General features: G+C 35.5%; 1 protein-coding gene across 1 annotated transcript in view; it reads left to right on the forward strand.

Moving 5' to 3' along the window:
* The window catches only part of LOC149798849 (DNA polymerase alpha catalytic subunit-like), a 186,045-nt gene that overhangs the window by 13,813 nt on the left and 152,284 nt on the right, over window positions 1-19,948 (forward strand). The window contains exons 5-9 of the mRNA XM_089957752.1: window positions 1,157-1,275; window positions 3,829-3,959; window positions 10,399-10,546; window positions 16,939-17,038; window positions 18,973-19,096. Coding sequence (XP_089813878.1) covers window positions 1,157-1,275; window positions 3,829-3,959; window positions 10,399-10,546; window positions 16,939-17,038; window positions 18,973-19,096 — 622 coding nt within the window. The remainder of the gene's footprint in view (window positions 1-1,156; window positions 1,276-3,828; window positions 3,960-10,398; window positions 10,547-16,938; window positions 17,039-18,972; window positions 19,097-19,948) is intronic.

The raw sequence follows: 19,948 nt of genomic DNA on the forward strand, positions 1-19,948 counted from the left end.
GACTATTCCAGGAAAGAGCAAATGAAATTCTGTTTTGCTCCACATGTGGTCTGGAAGAGGAGTATTTTAATTTTCATGGTTGTGTATATGTTTTAAATAAGTAACTGGTTATTTTGTGTAGTATTTCATCTGTTTCCATAAATACAAAATTTGTACTCACAGATACACATTTGAGTTATCACAAGAAAGAAAACTGAAAGTACACTTAATCATTTTATGGCATTGTTTTAAAACACATATGTAAAAAAATTAACACTGGTACATGGGAAATAAGGCATTCTGCAATTTAATTGAATCAACTCATTCCTTGATTTAAACTTTCTAACTTGACTGTGACCAGAGTGGCCCTAACACTGGCATCATCTGCACCTTTCATGCTTAACAGATTTTCAATACTAACATGGCTCCATATTGCAACAACTATGGGCGAGTCTATATTCCTCAGACGACAGAGTGACATGGTTCATCCTATTCAGTAACTGTCTGATAATTCAGTTGTATCCCTTTACATACATGAATATAGAAATTATATCGCTTATTAAATCCACATGAAAGGCAGAGTTGTCGTCAATCTTTTTCTTTCCTTGATTCACCTTTTTAAATGTCGGAAGCGGGTGTAAGATTTATTTTCTATGTACATTCATGTATAGTTGTACCTCCACCCCTTTCCTGACAATGGACTTGTCCAGGAACTGGAAATGACCAGCGATCAAGGTCATCTTTTACACTGAAAACATGTTTGGAATTCAATGTGCAGATGATAAGGTATTCATACTTTTCTGGGCATAATCGGGGTTTGAAATTGTAAAATCAATATATGAACTAAGTTCAGTGCATCTTTTATCTCTTTTGTGCATTTTTAAATTGGTACGGGGATACAAGCAAATGGGAAGGTATATTCAGACTATAAATAAACAGTGTGAATTCTATTTCATGTCTTTAAGATGTTAGCTTTGAAATTGACTTACTATGGTTGATCTGATTTTATTGAACAGTAATCACGGAGGGGTATATGTATAAATTGAAAACATTTTTTTCAATGAAGATCATGTCTGTCCGAATGAGCCATCAAATGTTTATTTTATTGTTTATAGTGAGAAATGCAAAGATTTTTCTCACTTGTCAACCAATATTGTTCTGCATTTTGTACTTCCAGAGAAAAAGAAGGATGGAATAAAGAAGAATCCTAACATCATGAAACCAGGAACCAAACCTAAAGCAAATATAAAATCCATGTTCATGGCTCAGGCAGCAGTCAGCAAGAAGATACCAGAGGTAAGACGAAACTAATCTTTGAAAACATCTTCACCTATTTATTCCAGCTTAATGTGAAATAGTTACAGGTCTGTGCAGGAAGTTTATATTTGTTGACCCAGTGGACTACCAGGAAATGTACATGTTAGTCCAAATTGCATTCAATAGTCAAGCCAGGAAAATTGCTTGATGGCCCAATGTACATTCAGTAGATCAGGGAAGGTGCATTTATGAGACTACATTTATGAAAAGTTGTGATCTGGGTTCCCAGCTACCAGTAAATTGGGGAAAAGTCAGGAGAAATTATATATTTTTCCTGACCAAGGAAAGTCCTTAAATTTTACGAATAATTATAAATGACTGTAAGTAACCAGGAAGTTTCAGCCACCACTTGATGAAAAAAAAACTCAAAACATCATCAAGTCATTATAGAACTCATTGTGAATAAAGTTTTTGAGTTCTTACTGGAAATTTTAGAGGTTGCAGTTTAAGTCACTAGGATGCTTGCCATAAACATTTTCGTATGGTTGATATAAGCGCCGAGTCGATTAGATTTGTCTAGTAGACTGATTAGTCAACAGACAGCTCCATTTCAGTATCTTTTCATATGTAGAAGTTATGAAGTACAGTTTGGCATCACAACAAGTCAACACATCTGCAACACGTGATCTCTGTAAGTTTAGGAGATAAAAGAGCTTTTCTTCACCAGTTTCCATTCTGATATATAATGACATTGACAATTATTGGTAAGGCTTATTATTTGGTAGTTAACAAAGGGAACACATGTGTTAAACATTATTGTCATTTTCGACCACAGCTTGCCTATCTTGTGAATTTTACTTGGCCCATACTAAATATCTAGAAACCTGCGAAGTTGTTGGTGGACCACTGAGAGGGCAGTATTCCATTCTGTGCATTTCATTTGCATATTAACACTTTACCTCGTTAAGAGACCTTTGGATGCCTCTACCCGATTTGCATGGAAGTTAGCTTTGATGCCTCTACACCATTCTCATGGAAGCAAGTTGGGACACCTGAAGTAAACATCTGGCATTTTGAGTTGGTTTTTGTAACAGCGCCTTTGGAGATAACCCCATATTAGATACTACATTCATTGATGTGAATGACCATTAAGTTGGATCACATTGTCCCTGTTCAAGCTCTAGTCATAATCTGCTGTTTCAAGTAACTGGGTAGGATTTTCCACTCTCCAAATGGAGGCCACAGATTTAGTTCACTACTTTCTGGAGTTCCACGGTTGGAACTGTGACTATAAAAGCGTCAGTAACATAGGTACAGGCTCAGATGTTGATGTAGCCATTATTGAGGTTTTATAATTTATCAAATTCAAGTGCAAGGAACTGTTAAATTTCAAGTATGAGAAATGGCAGCTATGGTTGGTCACATGGCTTCACTGACTTGATAGTAAATGAGTTCTCTCAGGATTCTAAACCTGTATTTCCCAGACAAAGCAATGTCTGCCATTATTTCCCCATGACAGGTTCATTTACAGTTCCAAACGGATTTTTATGAAGAAAATAATGTACGCACAGCAGTTATAATATTCATGTAACTGATTCTGTTCTTAAAAGATGAATAGCTATTTACGAGTTCAAGTTTGGAAACACATGATAGTATGTTTTTATTATCAAAGGATGACTTGCGGAAATCAGGCAGTGATAGTTGGTAACTTAGTCGGGAAAGAGTTAATGGTCAGTCAGCTATCAAAACACATGCCTGTAAATGTGCCCAAGTTTGTCGGTGCAGTTGATATCAACACCAACTATGTGATGGCTTGCAGCCTATCTTTCACGTTGAGCTCTGTAACGTAACACTGGAATTAACCTGGCTAAGGCGAGGGAGCATCTCAAAATGGCTGGTCATTCAGTGTTTCTCTAAATATTCACAGGGCAAAGTTGTTTTCACTTTCCTAACACAAGGAGGCGAAGTTTACATTTTTTATGCAACAAAGTCGCCCTACTTTGCCTGGTAGCATGACCCCTGAGATTTATCATGCCAGTTTCATTCAGATCTGTCACAAAGGCATTTGTTTGTACTGTAATGTGGAAAATTCAAGTATCTGTGTGATTATGAACAAGTCCATGAGTAAAGCTTGCAATTTTAGTATTGTTTTGATCTGTAATAAAATGGTGGGACTTCTGATTACTTGGATCAACATAAATGAAATCAAGATGTACATGCATTATGACCTTTCATCAGCCAAATCTAGCAAAGCTTTGGTTGGTGCAGAAGTGTCTGAATAGGGGGATCTGCACTTATAGAAATGACAGATATTCTTTGCTAGGTACTTCTACTCTGTTGATGATAGACACACAATGAAGAGCTATGGGTTGGAGACTTACATTGTGGATAGGACTTTGTGAAATTACTGCTAACATCTGGGTAAACAGATCTTGGTCAAAACTAGGAAATGTATTGGTTAAACTGTATTCTATCAGTCTTAATCAAGGCATAACCTTTTTCCCAGGTTCTAAATACTTGACCAGATTGCTGCAGGATTTTCTTTTTAAATTGTTGATTTTATCTTTTTTCACCTGCATTTTATATGTACAGAAGGATGTGAGTCTGAAGGATGATGGCCTTCTGGACGATCTGATGGAAGAACTTCATAAGGGGCCCACAGAGTGTGCAATCAAACCTGTACCTGTGAAGCTTACCAAGAAAAGACCCCAAGTTCCTGTCAGGTAGATAATGGGTTAATTCTCTCCTCACTTCCATGTCTCTTTGCAGGAACCAAGGTTCATAAGACACACATAGAGGATCTGCCTGCCTGTCAGTCAGCTTGATACATATATGAGTTTTTATTTTTTCATTCATCATAAGTTTAAAAAATCTTTGTCATGGCAAATATTGCACAATCAATCGAAGTCATGAGTGCTCGTCTCGGCATATGCCTTTTTCATGTAGGCAACTGTTTATACACCCAGGTGCTATAGTAGATGACAAGAATGGTTTTGAAACTAAATATGATGGTACGTGGAACTTAGGAACAAGCATGCTGTCATTGTGTTACCATGCTTTTAGCAAATATGCTTTGTAAATGCTCGGTTAAAATAAATGTCATTTGATTGACAACAGTCTCATGAGAAAGTGGAAGCTTGTTACACTTGATGAATTAGAGACTTTTGTGTTTTGCATTGGTTATGGCAATGGGTTTGGTGCATAAATCTTGTATCAGATTTTACTGGACAACTGGCTATGTGATAGCAACACCATATTTGTGCCCAAAAAATGAGTATGGATATAATTGTTAATATTCTATGTAAATAACACCTGAACAGGTTATGAACTTGGCAGGTAGCATACACATAAATGGTTTGGCCACAAATAATTTTATTTAGGACTGTTCCGTTAAAAGATGCATCTAACCTGAGGAGTAGAGTTTAAAAAATCCCATATATGCCACGGTACTTGTATCTAAAGTTAATTCTCACCCTGGTTATTTATTCCATAAAATCACTTCTATAGGTGGTAGAAATAACTGGTTGGAGAGGTCTGTCTAAACTTGTATGCAAATCATGTTCATAAACTTCCACTCTCAAATCTTATAATCAATTACAAACATTTGCACTGAAGGAGTGAACGGTATTACTGAACAAAGGTATCTCAGTGTCTGTCACTTTGATTAGATGTCTATAGAATATTTTTCATTGGTCAGCTATAAATTGTTTGGGGCAAACCTAGAACATAATACAGACCTGCAACCCTTACAATTTTGCTTCAAGTCTTATGGATATTACCCTTAAAATATAGACTTGAGGAATAAAAGAGCAAATTACAGAAATACAGTTGCAGTAATATCTGGATAATAGTTTTTCATGTTAATTAGCATCTGCATTTTGTATTAGATTCAATGGAATAGTTCAGGGCATCAGCTTAATTTTACCGGAGTACCTCATATGCTTTAAACTGCACATATTTTTGTCGTGCAAAAGATCTGCATGATTAGGTTCTTGATTTTGATTAAATTTTTTTATGACATCCAACAAGCGATTGGTCAGGATGAAAGGGACAATAAACCTCATTTCAAGTTTTAATAGTACAGAAGAATGAAAGGGAATGTTTAGATTCTTGGGGGAAAACGCACAAAGAGCAGTAAATATGATCAGTGGACATCCAGTGTTTTATCTACCCATGTATCAAATACACAGACTTTTCGGATCTGATGCACAAAAGTCATAGACAGTACATAAGTTGATGCACCCCAATGTTTTGCTGACCACACCAAACAAAGGTTTTGTCTAACTACTTTTTTGGCTAGATTACAACTCTCCCAAACAGGGAAGACACGCTCACGTCAGATTCTTATGTTATGTTATCATAATACAAAGGGTTACAAGTGAATGTGACCTGTAACTGTCACATCATTTGTAGCAACAGGATGTTAGAACTGTATAATCACCACACACAAGAAAGAGGCAGGAAATAAACGTGATTTTAACATGATTGTCACGATAAAATGTTACTTTAGGCACATCCTTGTCCTGCAACGAAGCAACAATTTCCATTCACTCAATTGTATGCCTTGCGGTGTTCCACGATACTGTCAGCGTTTGACTGAAAATGGTGTCTAAGGCAAAATAAATAAAATAGATCCAAAATAAATGAAATTATCATTTTGGACCGCACTTGTACAACCGACTGTTGCTAATAGTATTGTTATTGAACCAGTGGAGCCTTCATCATCAAAAGATGAGGTACCAGTTACTCATAGGAAAAAACGTAAAATTTTGTGCGGCAATGTTTGAAAACATAAGTGGCTACTTTTTCAGAAAAGCTTAAAGTTGAGTAAAGAATGTGGCGGTGAAGACGCCTTTATGACCAAATGTGCAACAAGAAAAAACTTTCACAACGGTACACAGACAAAGTATGCTTGGAAACCAGAATACAAACTGCTGAATGAAGGTCCACAACACCAGGCAGATTTTAATGAAGTTTTACAAACAAGACATAACAGTGAAAGTGCTACTTAAGTGTGTACATTGGCTGAGTGTAGAAGACATCCCTTTTTTTAAAATACAAATCTCTTCCTAATTTAATACTCATTTTGATGGCTTCAGAAATTGAAGCCAGTGGCATTTTGAAGAATTTTGCCAATCAGCATGGCTTGGCTACTACCTGTTCAGAGTTACAGGAGAGCCTATCAAACGTTGAGGATAGTCTTGTACGTGACCTGCAAAATTCATCATTTGTGACAGCAATGGCAGATGAAAGGACTGACATATCCAACAATAAACAGCTTGTCATATGAGTTCAGATGATTTCTGATGACATGAAATCATCAACATGATTTTTAACAACTATAGAATGTTCAGATGCTTCTGGCAAGGGAATTGCCTTATTGGCTTTAGTCACATTATATAACTAATATTTTTGTTGTGTATTTAAACAATATAATTATTTTTAAGAAAGACTGATCATCAGCTTCAATAGGAATCATCAGACTCAATGTTTTTTGCCTTGTGAGTCAAATGACTTATATGAAGTCATTTGTAGATAAAACACTGGACATCATGTATTGATATTTGTTTTTGTTTTGTTGAGGATTTATGTCTAGTTGAGAGATATCAAGGCACCATTGAGCTCCATATGGTTTGGAATTGAACTTGTAAAACTGTACAGGAGGTAATCGAGGTGGAACTTAATGTTATCATCTTTAGATTTGAACATGATGTTTGCTGTTGGTACATCAATCTTGAATCATGTTCTGGATTTTAACTGTATGTTTTCCAGCTTGACAATAACAGTACATATTTTGTTACACCTTACAGAAAATTGGCTCAACATGGGGAAAAAATCACCTGCCGTATTGAGGAGGTCTTGTGAGGTTTGGCATGTCTGCGTAATGTCAGAATAGTAGTCTGGTTCCTGACCCATGTGCATTCACCATGTTACTTTAGTCATATAATGACAGTTGACCAGTCTTTATCACTATGGACTTTATTGAATCATAAGTTAAATTCAATGCTGGAAATTTTTTCTCATGTCAGAAGAAATCTGGTGGCAAACCTGTTTTAAAATAAATAATTGTCAACACTGATTTAAGTCTCATGAGAGCTGATATTGCCTCATATGCTGTCAGACACCAGGCTCGCAGCGAAAATGACTAAACGTAGCTGGTTATTGAATTCATTGGTGGAGCCTGTGGGCCTTACAATTCCAGTTACACAGTCACTACCTACATATCACTGATTAGTTAAAGTGTGTCTTGAATATAAATAATTTTTCAGTATGTTTTGTGTTTGTATTCTGGTTCTAATTCATGTTGGTTTTGCCCATTTGTGCCATGTACTTTGACCTGAAGATCCAGGTTAGGAGTAAAAGTAAATGGCATTTTTCATACAGTGTACTGTATTTATGGCATGTAATCTATTAGGTACGATGTTGTAGCCTCAACAAAGGAAGAGTACTAGTGTTAGTAATAATAATATTTAGATTGTGCATTTTATGCTCAGATTACACTTTTAACAAAAATTACGCTTATACATTCTCGGGATTGGCATGTTTGCATGTTCAAGTTTCATAACGAATTGTTCCTATGTTGCTAATTTACAGTACTAAAATTTAATTATGCAAATGAAACTTTTCTAGAGTAAATGAAATGCCTTGTTGATAAAGGAAGTGATATATGTACTGATTTTAAAAATAAAAAATTGGGGGCCTTTGGTAACCTGTTTTGTTCAGAGTTAATTTCTCCCTCTGTGTTTATTCACAAAATCTATATTTAGCCAGTGCTGACAATTTCATGATCTTAGCGATTGTGTCCAGTCGTAATCATCTAAGAAGGACCACTCCAGTGGCCTAGTGTTTAGAGTGTCTGCATCAGATGCTGGAGGTCATGGGTTCGATCCCTGGCTGAATCATAGCAAGGCTCTACCAATCAATAGCTGAAGAGTTGCTTGATCCCACATAGCCCAGTTTACTTTGAGTTTGTAATCACGCAGGGCAATAGCAGCTTGACTGGAGTAGACATTATGGTAGTCGTAGAAAATGTCCCCATATGCATTGGAAATTTTAATAATGTCGGCCTCGTACGTGTCCAATTCATGTCGTCTGTTGGGATAAACTGAACAGATGATACGTTTAAATTTTTCAAAAGCCGTTATAAATTCACTTAGACTGAGACGCTTTATTAATTGGGGATCATTCTTCCCAGCCTTGTCATCCTGATTTGATAGATCCGATTCAAAGTGTGGTAGCAAAAGAGTAGCACTATTGACGTGCTTACCCTCGAGAATCTGCTTCTGCTGGCTTTCAGATACCATGTCAATTGCTGGTAGCATTTCCAGCGAAACTCCTTGAGACTGCATCAGCTGATCGAGTGACGACGCAGGCTGGGCTACTGGCAGTGACAAGAGATGTGTAGAGCTGGTTAAGAATAACTCCGAAGAAGACGCCTGTTGTCATGCCATGATGTTGGTAATTGAATTATTTAGGTCAGCGATAGAACGCTGAATGGAGTGGATTGAAGTCATTATATTGACTGGAGACAAAGCCATGTTGAAAGTTGCCCCTATTTCCGGAATACTACATTGTATTGCTGTTTCCACTTCATTGGATCCCTCTGCTGCATTAGCATGAACAACTGTCGCACTATGGCGACTTCGACATGGAGTTAGGAGTGGAATGAGGGATGCTGCTGCTTCTTCCGACTGACGTATGCTGGGTTGCGCGTGAGGTGGGCCGTCCCTCGATTGTGTCGATAAATGATCAGCATGCCATGAACTCGTGGAAGGTAAATTATCCACGTATAGCTGCCTCAAGGCGTGCTTCGGGAGAACAGAAGACACCTTAATGCCTATGGATTCTAGTTTCCGCTTTAAATAAAGAGTAGTCCACTTGAACGGATTGTCCAAGTCGTATGGGACTGACTTCTGTCTTGAAGAGCATGATGCCAATGTTTGTAAACAAGTAAACGCCCGGAGGGTACAATGAATGGCAATTAAAACGTCTGATGAATTCCCGGAATAGGAAGGTGAAGATAAACTAGGAATTGTAGATCTGGTAAGAAAAGTACATGTTGAACGTTAGCAAAGGATGCAAACACACAGAAAATTTGTAACACAGTTTTTTCAACCGAAATATGCGTCCTGTCGCTATCAGCTCCAAACTTGAACAGTTGAAACACGTGACATCTGGGACTGTTTTGATTGGCTGGCAAGTGATGTATTAATACATCTCATGCATATTAATGCGGACTATTTGCAAGAATGGTAGTGAGTGGGTCACCTGTTGCTGTGCATAAACTATGCTTAAGTAAGCACTTAAGCGACAACTTCTTTTAGTCACGAAAACCTGACATGAGGAAAAAGACATAGGTAAGATAACTGGAATTCATTATTGGTTCTGGACACATATTAAAATACATTGTGGCTGCTTGTGTGGGTGTAAATTTTACATTGTCACTCTAATATGCTGGCTGCTGTTTATGTTAGAGGGGTGATCTTTCTTGATGGGAACTTTGGAACAAAAATAATTCGTCAGTGCCATGGGATTCTGGCCCTAAAAATCATGTGACAATTGGGAGTGGTGTTCATGAGGGGACCACTGTAGAGGCCAATTTTTGCATTGCCTTTGCTGTCACAAAAATCTCTGTTGTGGAATTCCTGCTAATATTAGTGTAAAGGAAACCAACAGGTGAGCAGTGGCCCTGGCTTGAACAGTTAATGCTTATCCAGGGCAGCAGACTTGTGGCAGATCTGCCATTAGTTTGAATGGATATTTCCATTGTGTTTTCCTTCATTTAAATGTATAGTACGTATTTAAATTTTATTATTGTCAAATTTCTTCATCAGTTCTTACTGTCACTGTCAACAAAAGGTATTGGCCAAGTTATGACATCAGGATCTCAAAACAAATGTAACGCCCTGGGAAATATGGTACATGAATCAAGGACGGGCTTGAAGTTGATACAGACAGTCAGTGGTATAGATTAAATAAAAGGAACTGTTAAACATGAAGTCTCACAAAAAATAGGATTTTGAAATTTGATTTGTTTTTCTCCATTGATAATAGTACAAAAACTTAAATTAGAACCCTACCATCTGCAATGAAGATTAACTTCAATGTTAATGTTTTTATTAAGATGCACTCAGCAAAAATGTAGTTTGTTTTTCTCTCTAGGTCACCCCACAATCCCTTTAGCACTACAGCTGGAGTGAAACCAACATATACTGTACCCAAATCCACATTAACTCGGCATGTCAAGGAAGAGGCTTACAGTGCTATACCCATGAGTAGAAACAGCAACTTACCCAAACCACATATAAAGGTATGCCATTTCATGCACTTTGCCTTTTTGTTGTCAAATGATCGGGAATTAGCTATATTGGGGGCTCTCACCAGTTGTTATGTACTTTTGAGAGAGTGAAGCATGTATGGTGAAATTCTTTGCATTTGAAACTTACACAGTAGAGAGAATGTTGGCATACCTCAATGCTACTTTGATGTAATGTGGCTGACATTTCTTTGGATATTGTACTTATGGAAATTGTACATGATCTAAGCACACTGGTCACTAAAATGACTGCTCCCTTGTGCTAAAAAAACATCTGCCTGTATTAGTCTAAAGTACACTATCTTTAGCACCTATTAAAATAAGAAAAATTAATTTTGCCCAACTAGACATAATATATAAAATGTAAAGAAAGTTATCGGCTCTTTTTTATACAATTTATCTATGAAGTGAAAATGACCAAGTGGAGCTAGCAGTTTTTTGAAAATTGCACATTTGGAGTAAGGCCAAGATATATACTTTAAACCCATATTACACCCATCAGTCATGCACCAAAATAAAGGGTAATGAAGGTTCTGTGAACAATACCCAAGACATGCATGGTCTTTTTTAAATAGCCAGTATAACCAGTGAGGACACCCAGGGAAATTCTTTTTCTTTAAAATTCTAACCTAGTGCAAAATACAAAACTGTAGAGCACCACCACTGTACTAGCAATTCAATGGAATCTGTTGGGGAGTCAGCCTTAATTGAGTTTTTCTTGACATATTAAATAATATGCATTAATTGATGATCTCTCCTGTAGCAGTATTCCTGTGGCCTGGGTAGCACTCTAAAGCAAACCTTGTTTTTTTTTTTAAATAGATCTGAATAAAAACTTGAAACTTGTAATATATGTAGTGCTGTTGATAAGCAATCCATTTGCAAATTTTACAAGGACAGTTTTTCCAACAACTCTCTTAAATGCATTCAGTTTACACCAAAGAATTTAATTTTAACCATTTACTCCAAAGTTGATTCTGCTGTAAGTACAGTCCATGTTGTATGATGTCGCATTAGATAACAATAAACTATTTTTTCAAGTTACAGATGTTCAGTGCTTGTTGGAAATGTTTGCAGTTGATCACTGAGAGAACATTCACTCAGAGCCATTTATCAAATGCACCATGAACTTGCTTTGGTCATTAAGTCGTTTGATGTATTCTGTCTTCCAGTGTAAGAGTTTTATTTTGCGATGTTCACAATATACTTTGTTAAATTTATGAATAAAGAACTTTATTTATTCCAAACCAAGAAGTAAAATACTGAATTTATTAAATTCCTATTTGGAGCTCTTGTCAATCACCTGAATGTCACCATGACTATCTGATGTGTTGTGGGCTCTTGGCTGCTTAGGGAAGTTAGTTTCATGAGAAATCCTAAATAAAAACTAGTCTTTTCACAGTAATGGTTATCACTGGGTAGGCAGATTTCAGGGCAGTGTCAGTCTAACACTGTAAGCAGATTTCAGGGCAGTGTCAGTGTAATGCCTTGTCAGCATATTTCAGGGCAGTGTCAGTCTAACACTGTCAGCAGATTTCAGGGCAGTGTCAGTGTAATGCCTTGTCAGCAGATTTCAAGGCAGTGTCACTGTAACACCATGTTAGCAGATTTCAGAACAGTGTCAATGTAACATCATGCCAGCAGATTTCAGGCTTTGGAGCTGTGTCATTGTGACACCAGTTTGGAAGACACTTGCCTGCAGGCAAGTCAAACAAATTGAGACAGGGAGACGCGATACGAGAAATTTTATTTAAAGTCTGTTGTTTTATATCCTTTGGTTGTAAAGGTTTTTGCAAATTACATTTGAACTTGAATATTTCACTAAGCTGTGAAGAAAGATGGCCAAACACTTTCAACTTTGCCAGAGATTATTGGCTAAATATATATTTTAAAGTCTTTGACAAATACTCAGAATTACAATGGTTTCAGTACTGTGTGATACATATAATTTTACCAGTGATTTCATTTTTGTATGAAATGCATGCTTATAATACAGGTGTATGTACTTTTTGTAACGGTTCACCTGCAGCAATACTGCATTTATTTTTGGGAATATAATGTGGTTAATAGTTTATGAAATGATGTTTCAACACTGAATAAGTGTTCTGTGTTTGATTTTTTATGTAGAGCAATTATGAAAACCCTTTTTATCTTCTTACCATCTAGTACATTTACATGTACATGAATTAAAAAGACATATTTAATTTCGTCTTAAAAATTAATTTAAAGATAACATGCATTAGAAAAGATTTTGCAGTCAAAACAGACTGGAATGAAAATTACATAATTTATCAATTTACTGCATTTCAGACATTTGAATTCTGAATTATCAGTAAATGCAGTTTTTTCACACGTGTCTTTGTAATAAAAAGGTGGCTTAAAAAAGACGCAAAGATGAAAGTTCAACATATGATTACCATAGTGACGTCCTTTTTACATGGGTCTGATAACCTATGCTGTGTAAAATGTTTCATAGTAGTATATTGGATTTGTTTTATTTGGTAGAGAAATGTAACATTTGGCACAATACAATTATTATTAGCTTGAATAGAACGTAATTCAGAAGTAAATGGAATTATTATAATGAATGCTAGCTTATAAATTGGTGATTTATTAACATAAAACGAGGGCAAGATCATGGTGCTGCTCTTTCTGGTGAACCAAATATTCATACATAGAAATGCTTTATGGTTTAATTGAGCAAATAATAAAATCTTATAGTACAGTAATGTAAGTGTAGTTTCATTTCCCTATAAATATGTATAATTATTAAATATTAAAGTTTTATACATTAATAATGATTATAAATAATCTTAAACTTGGAATTTTTAGTGTGTGTCTGATTTGGATTTTAAATGTAGCTTTAACAATTTTTCAGTTATATCGCTACCATGTCTGCATTGTGGCAGCTTATGGTGATAACGGGCATGGGGCATCATGCCGCAGACACATGGCATCATGTCCCACCCAGTCACATTATCCTGACACCAGGCCAACCAGTCCTAACATTAACCTCTTAATGCTGAACGCCTGGTGAGGCAGCTATTAGTACAATTTTTTAAGTCTTTGGTATGACTCGGCCAGGGTGACCTCCTGTATCCGTGGTGGATTCTCTAACCACTAGGTTATGTCTACCTGTATCCAAACTGTGAATCCAATATATACTTTTTTCTTTAAAGTATGTTTTACAGAAATGCTGAGTTATGTCCTGTTGTACAATTATTGTAACAAGTTTTTAATATTTTCATCATTTATAACATGAAGTTTAGAATAATAAAAATAACATTGGAAAAATTTTTAGAGTGTAATTTACAATTTTAAATTGCATTTATACTTCTGTATTAATATTCTCAATATTTTACATATAATTAATAAATTTAAATTTTTTTTAGTTTCAGTGTATAAGGTCTGGAAATTTTAAATAGATATATAAAACATGGGGAAAAAAATGAAATGTTGTGAACCATATTTTTCATATGTAATTTTAGAATTTTGACCTTAAGGAAGAGACATTTTATTGAATTAACAAAATCAGTTGGCATATATTAAATGTAGGGATCTGTAATGGTATTTATGTTGAATCTATGAATGTTCATGTGTTTTCATCTTTGAGGAGTTTGTCCAACATATTGTATTCTACAAATTTTACAGCTTATCAAATGACATTATCTTAATATTTCTTTGGCATTGCTGCCACTGAAATAAACATTTTAATTAATTAAAAAAAGTATGCAAACATTTAGTTTAACCCTTCATAAATGATTTCCTTGTTAATTTAGAACTTGCAGAGAACTTTGAGCTTCTTTGATCTTTTATAAGCAAGTGCAGGCCTGCTTTTGTGAGGTGATTTAATACTTAAAGATAATAGCAAAAGATCCCCAATATTTGTTGATAATCTTATCTATATTAGGTACATTTGGAGTATACTCAGTTAACAAAAGGAAGGATATTGTCATCTGTTTAAATTTTACAAATTTATTTTTTTAAATTTATTTATATATAAATTTGTAATATATTTCAAATATGTTGTTTTTGTTTTTAAAAAATATTTTAAATTTAATTTGATAATTTGAATACAGAAAATTTTGTACAAGGGGACATAATTCAACATTAATTCTGTAATAGAACATATTTTAAAGAAAAATGTATGTATTTGATTCACCATTTGGATAATTGCAGTCATAGCTTAAAAGTTCAAAATCTAAGACTGATCTTCATTAATTTATAAATTGATAATATTTAATAAATCTTACATCATTAAAGGGAAATAAAACTATCTCAACAGTTTCACATGTGTTCTACTGTAATTGTAAGAGACATATGTATCTTAATGATTAAGTTTTATGTATCTTTTGATATGTCCTTTTACCATGCTATTTATGTATTAAAGACTTGCTAGAACATTTCAGAATAATTCAAGCTTGTTTATGTCAGTTTATTATAATGTTAACCTTATAGAAACCAAATATATTTATTGACATAAAGAATACTTTGAATTCAGTCTGATGAAATAATTTAGTGATACTGGCCAAAGATTTTACCTAATGTTGTAGCTTAATTTTTGATATTTATTTAATAATAGACGTGTCTTAGGGAAAGATCATATTGCAGTGCAGATGACACAGGAAAAGATGATAATGAAATTCTGGTGGCAAAGCTCTTAAAGCATGTAAGGTTGTCCCATTTACCTTTTGGCGCTACAAATGTATTAGGTACTATTTAGCATATTTTATTATCTTTTGACCCCATCATATGGACAACAGGGGGATACACTGTCATCTGTTCTTCAGATCCAAGGTGCAGCACCGCTTTTCATGCATCTCAGACCTGACAACTCTTACGATTTTGGCTTAAGTCTTACAAAAATTACCCTTAAAATACGGACTTAGTCAGACTAGCAAAAACTACGGAAAAAATGATCGTTGCCGAAATGTCCGGATAATTGATTCATCTGTGTTTTATTTGGATCCGGTTTTCATCTTTGAATTAATAAAATTAGTCAGGGAACCAGACTAACTTTACAGCAGCACCCTGGACGCTTTAAACTGCACCTGTTTGTTCATGCAAAGCATGTGCATGATCAAACTGTTGATTATAGAAGTTTTTTAAATGGCATCCAGAAAGTGATGCATGTTTAAGATGAAAGGGAAAATAAGCTTCTAGGAAAGTGTTAATAATCAACGCAGAAGAACAAAAAGGAGTATTCAGATTCTTGTGAATAAAAGCTGGAAAGGGTACAATAACGTTTATTGGACGTCACATGCCAATTTGAGTACATCTCTTGGCAGGAGATATATTGCCATCGTAATGTGAAATAGAAATGAATTTCCAAGAATTAAGTAAAGTTGAGAGACAGCAACAAGCTATTGAGCTCCATAGAGTTTGGAACTAGAGTTTGTGCAGCTGGACTAGTGGACAATAAAGTCTATGTGTACTTTAGACACTTTTCAGTTGAACATAATGTTTATTGTCGATGCGTCAAACTTTTAATTATGTTTTCCAGCTTTATAATAGCAGTTATTGATTTTTTTTGTTGCACCTTACTGAAAACTGGTCAGTCTTATGGAAAAAATCAACTGCCTTACTGAGACCGACTCTTCAGGATTGACAGGTCTGTAATTCTGTTTTATCTACCATTTTAGTCATATCCCTGCTGCAAGACAAAGGTATCATCCAAAACCCATGCTGAAATAATAGGTCTCATCAATACAATTGTCACATCACCTAACATATAGCAATACATGTGACAAAGGGTATAAACTTCTCACTTAAAAGACAAAGATTACTTGAACAAAAGAATTAACCAGATCAATTCCTTCAACTTAGTTTCAATAGTAATGAAACCAGTCAATGAATGGGGTGACTTGGTTCCCCCCCCCCCCCCCAGATGGGAGGGCACAGTCATAACTTTCTAACAACATGCAATGCCAATCTGACATTCATTTTTTCATATATGTATATATATATTATAATTATTTCAGTTTGATCCGCAAATCAATTTTGGGACTTTAGTTATTATTATTATTATGATGTGCTAGGGTCAGCAACAAAAAACTGATTATTGATTAGCTTGAAACACTTTTTTTAAAATCTATGACACTGATCGACAATATAAATTGGTTAAACCTGCATCATTGGATGGCACATATGGGTGTCGCATTTCTGAGGTGAGCAGTTATTGATATTTTATTACACCTTAAGGAAAACTGGTTAATCTTACGGAAACAAATTAACTGCCTGACTGAGACGGTCTCGTCAGGGTTGGCAGGTCTAGCATCTGTAGATGAATGGTTGAAATGCATGAAAACTAGGTTGATGTCATCCATAATGTGAACTCTTGTTCAGTAAAAAAAAAAAATCACCAATCACTGTTCGTTTCTTTCCAGGAGGAGTCGGATGTAGAAGCCAGTTCTTCCATTTGTGAGTACGACTCCATCAATATGGAGGTGGAGGGACATGAATCTGGACCTTCCCAATCCATAACAGGTACACAATTTAAGGAAGTCACCTTTCTTATAGGACACTTTCAGAAATCTATAATTTTCTGAAAATAGCTGCTCAGTGCAAATTATATTAAACTCTATCCGAATACCATCAGCCTCGTTGTCCACAGTCATGATACTCCTAGTGTAAATAGATTCTTTTTCTGCCACTGCTGTAAGGTTGTCATTTCATCATGAGAAACTTATTTTTCATGTTCTTTTCATCATTGCAGACCACTAGAAGGAAAACTAGGTCACAGTAACTTACTTTTAAGATCCAGATGGCTTGCTACTAAAGGTTAATCGCATTGTAAAGATTTTGTTTTCATGGCAAATCTCCCATTTTAGGTAAGACACTTTCGTGGATCTGGATTGGGATGTTTCTTGCATTATTCTAAACCACCCCAAGGGAAGACTGGTTATATTGGCATTTTTTTAAAGGTTAAACCCATTGTACATGTTTTGCCTTACTTGCAAATCTCCAGTTTTTGGCATTCTTTGTTCATGGAATTTGGTCAGGGTTTTCCTTGCATCATTTTGAACCACCACAGGTGAATATTTTTAACACTGACTTGCTTTTGATATATTATTGACCTTGTTGTTTACTGGTTAACCCTATTGTAAATGTTCTGTCCTCTCATCACATTTCCAGCTTTCAGCATCACATTGAAATGACTTGTAGGTATCATATTCCGTGCAGTGACCTACATCTGCTTTAACATAGGTGAGGCATAGGGGTAACTCATTCAGCTGCCAGCATTGACATCATTGTTGCCAGCTTTCTTCTTGTTCATTACTCCCTAATTAACCCATTAAGAGATTGCTTTCATGCTTGGACCATATAATCATTAATGATTAGACTTTAACCTCTAGAAACCTACACCCTCCCTGTATCCCTCCAGAAAAGGTGAAAGTCATTCTGATTGATAATTCAGTCCTTTGCCAGCATGATAGGCATTTTTTTGACAGATACTGAAGGTTACACTGCATTATGCATGTAACTTCTTATTTAATATGGGAGGGTCAACATTCTTAAGGTACCTGAGGCCAGGCATTAGAACTTCACTCATGTCCAAGAGGGATTATATCACATACATAGAATATGGCCTTGATTAGACCAATAATTTTCTCTAAGAAATTTAAAAAAATTAAAAAAGTTGTTTACATCTTAAACCCAAAGCCCCATCATGACCTTGACAACAGCCAATCATTTTAAAATAAAAATAGAACTTTGTTTACTAATTTTGAATCAAGGTCAGCATCCAGGCCAACACCTGGTGTTTATGAAAAGATTGATTCAGGTCAACCAATTTTCTGGAAAAATATCATCTCCAGTGAATATATTTACATTATAATAGCATATAATAGAATAAAAAATTTAAAACTGACAAACAATTAAAGTAAATATGAATTAAATCAGATATACGTAACATATGCAGTGAAGTATGTTACATGTTACAGTCATTTCTGATTGGTGATTATTATTTGATCCAGTCCAGGGTATTTGGTATCCACAAATTGGGATTGAATGTAGCTTGCTTTATGTAAGACACATTGAAAATGCAGGAATCAAAACCAGAGTAGAAACAAAAGAAAAGAGAAACTTCATGTAAAAGTGTATGTTGTGTTGGACTTCAGAATGATGCATTTTTGTCAAATCTCTGAATACAGCATTTTGCAATGCCACTTTTCTCAATGAGTACTATGTGTGTTTGATCAATCATGTCACATCTTAAGCTTAAGTAAGAATATCTTTTAAAATGTCTTTATAATGTTATATCGGGCAAACTGTAGTTTTACTGAAAGTGTGATTATCCTATTGAGAAAGGAAACCAAAACTGTGTGCAGTTTGATACATTTTGTCTCGTCATCAAAGGAAGCAAGTCTTGATATAATCTTGCTTTCTGTCAAAGTATTAACTGTTTCTTGTATTTTCAGAGAACTGTAGCATGGAGTTGCAGGATATTGACTTTGATGATGATGATGTAGAAAATACAAAAGCAGTTGAGGCAGAGCCATTGGAAGAACTTAGCATTAGACCAAAGACAGAACTGCATCAGATGTAATTTATCTCTCTTTCACCTGGCCTTAAAACCAATAACATTTTTAATATGGTCCTGTTTCCAGCATGTGTCATTGTCTGTTTCAGCTTCATAACAGCCAAAGGACATGGCAGGGAACATCCTTATACAAAGGTCTTTAAATTTTGCATGAATGATGTCTATCGGCCATCTGATATAATGCATGGATGAATGATGAAATTTTCTAATTAATGATTATCTGATTAAAAATGATTTAAAATTAAATACATCAGAAAAGTGCTGGAGAGTTGAGAGTGATAAAAACCACAGCTTGTTGGTTGTCTCATTATGCAAAGAAGCTAGTACCGCTCCGATGGCCTTTTGGTTAGAGCAGCCGCCTCAAATGCGGGAGGTCGTGGGTTCAATCCCTGGCCGAGTCATACCAAAGACTTACAAAAATGGTACTAACAGTTTCCTCGCTTGGCGCTCAGCATTATGAGGTTAAAGTTAGGACTGGTCGACCTGGTGTCAGGATAATGTGACTGGGTGGGACATCACGATACATGTCTGCGACATGATGCCCCAGTGCTAGACATCACTTAAAACTGCCACACTGCAGATGTCGTAGCGATATGACTGAAAAATTGTTAAAGCTACGTTAAAAATCCAAATCACGCACACACAAAGAAGGTAGGGTGTTTTCCTGTGTGATAGTTGCTTGGAAAACATAAGGGTTCTGCATACCTGCCAACCCTTACAATTTGACCACAAGTCCTATGGAATTGACCCATAAGATACAATTTGACCACAAGTCCTATGGAATTGACCCATAAGATACAATTTGACCACAAGTCCTATGGAATTGACCCATAAGATACAATTTGACCACAAGT

This window comes from Sinohyriopsis cumingii, chromosome 5 (assembly GCF_028554795.1).
Source record: "Sinohyriopsis cumingii isolate HCF-2022 chromosome 5, ASM2855479v2, whole genome shotgun sequence".
In the NCBI taxonomy this organism is placed as follows: Eukaryota; Metazoa; Mollusca; class Bivalvia; order Unionida; family Unionidae; genus Sinohyriopsis; species Sinohyriopsis cumingii.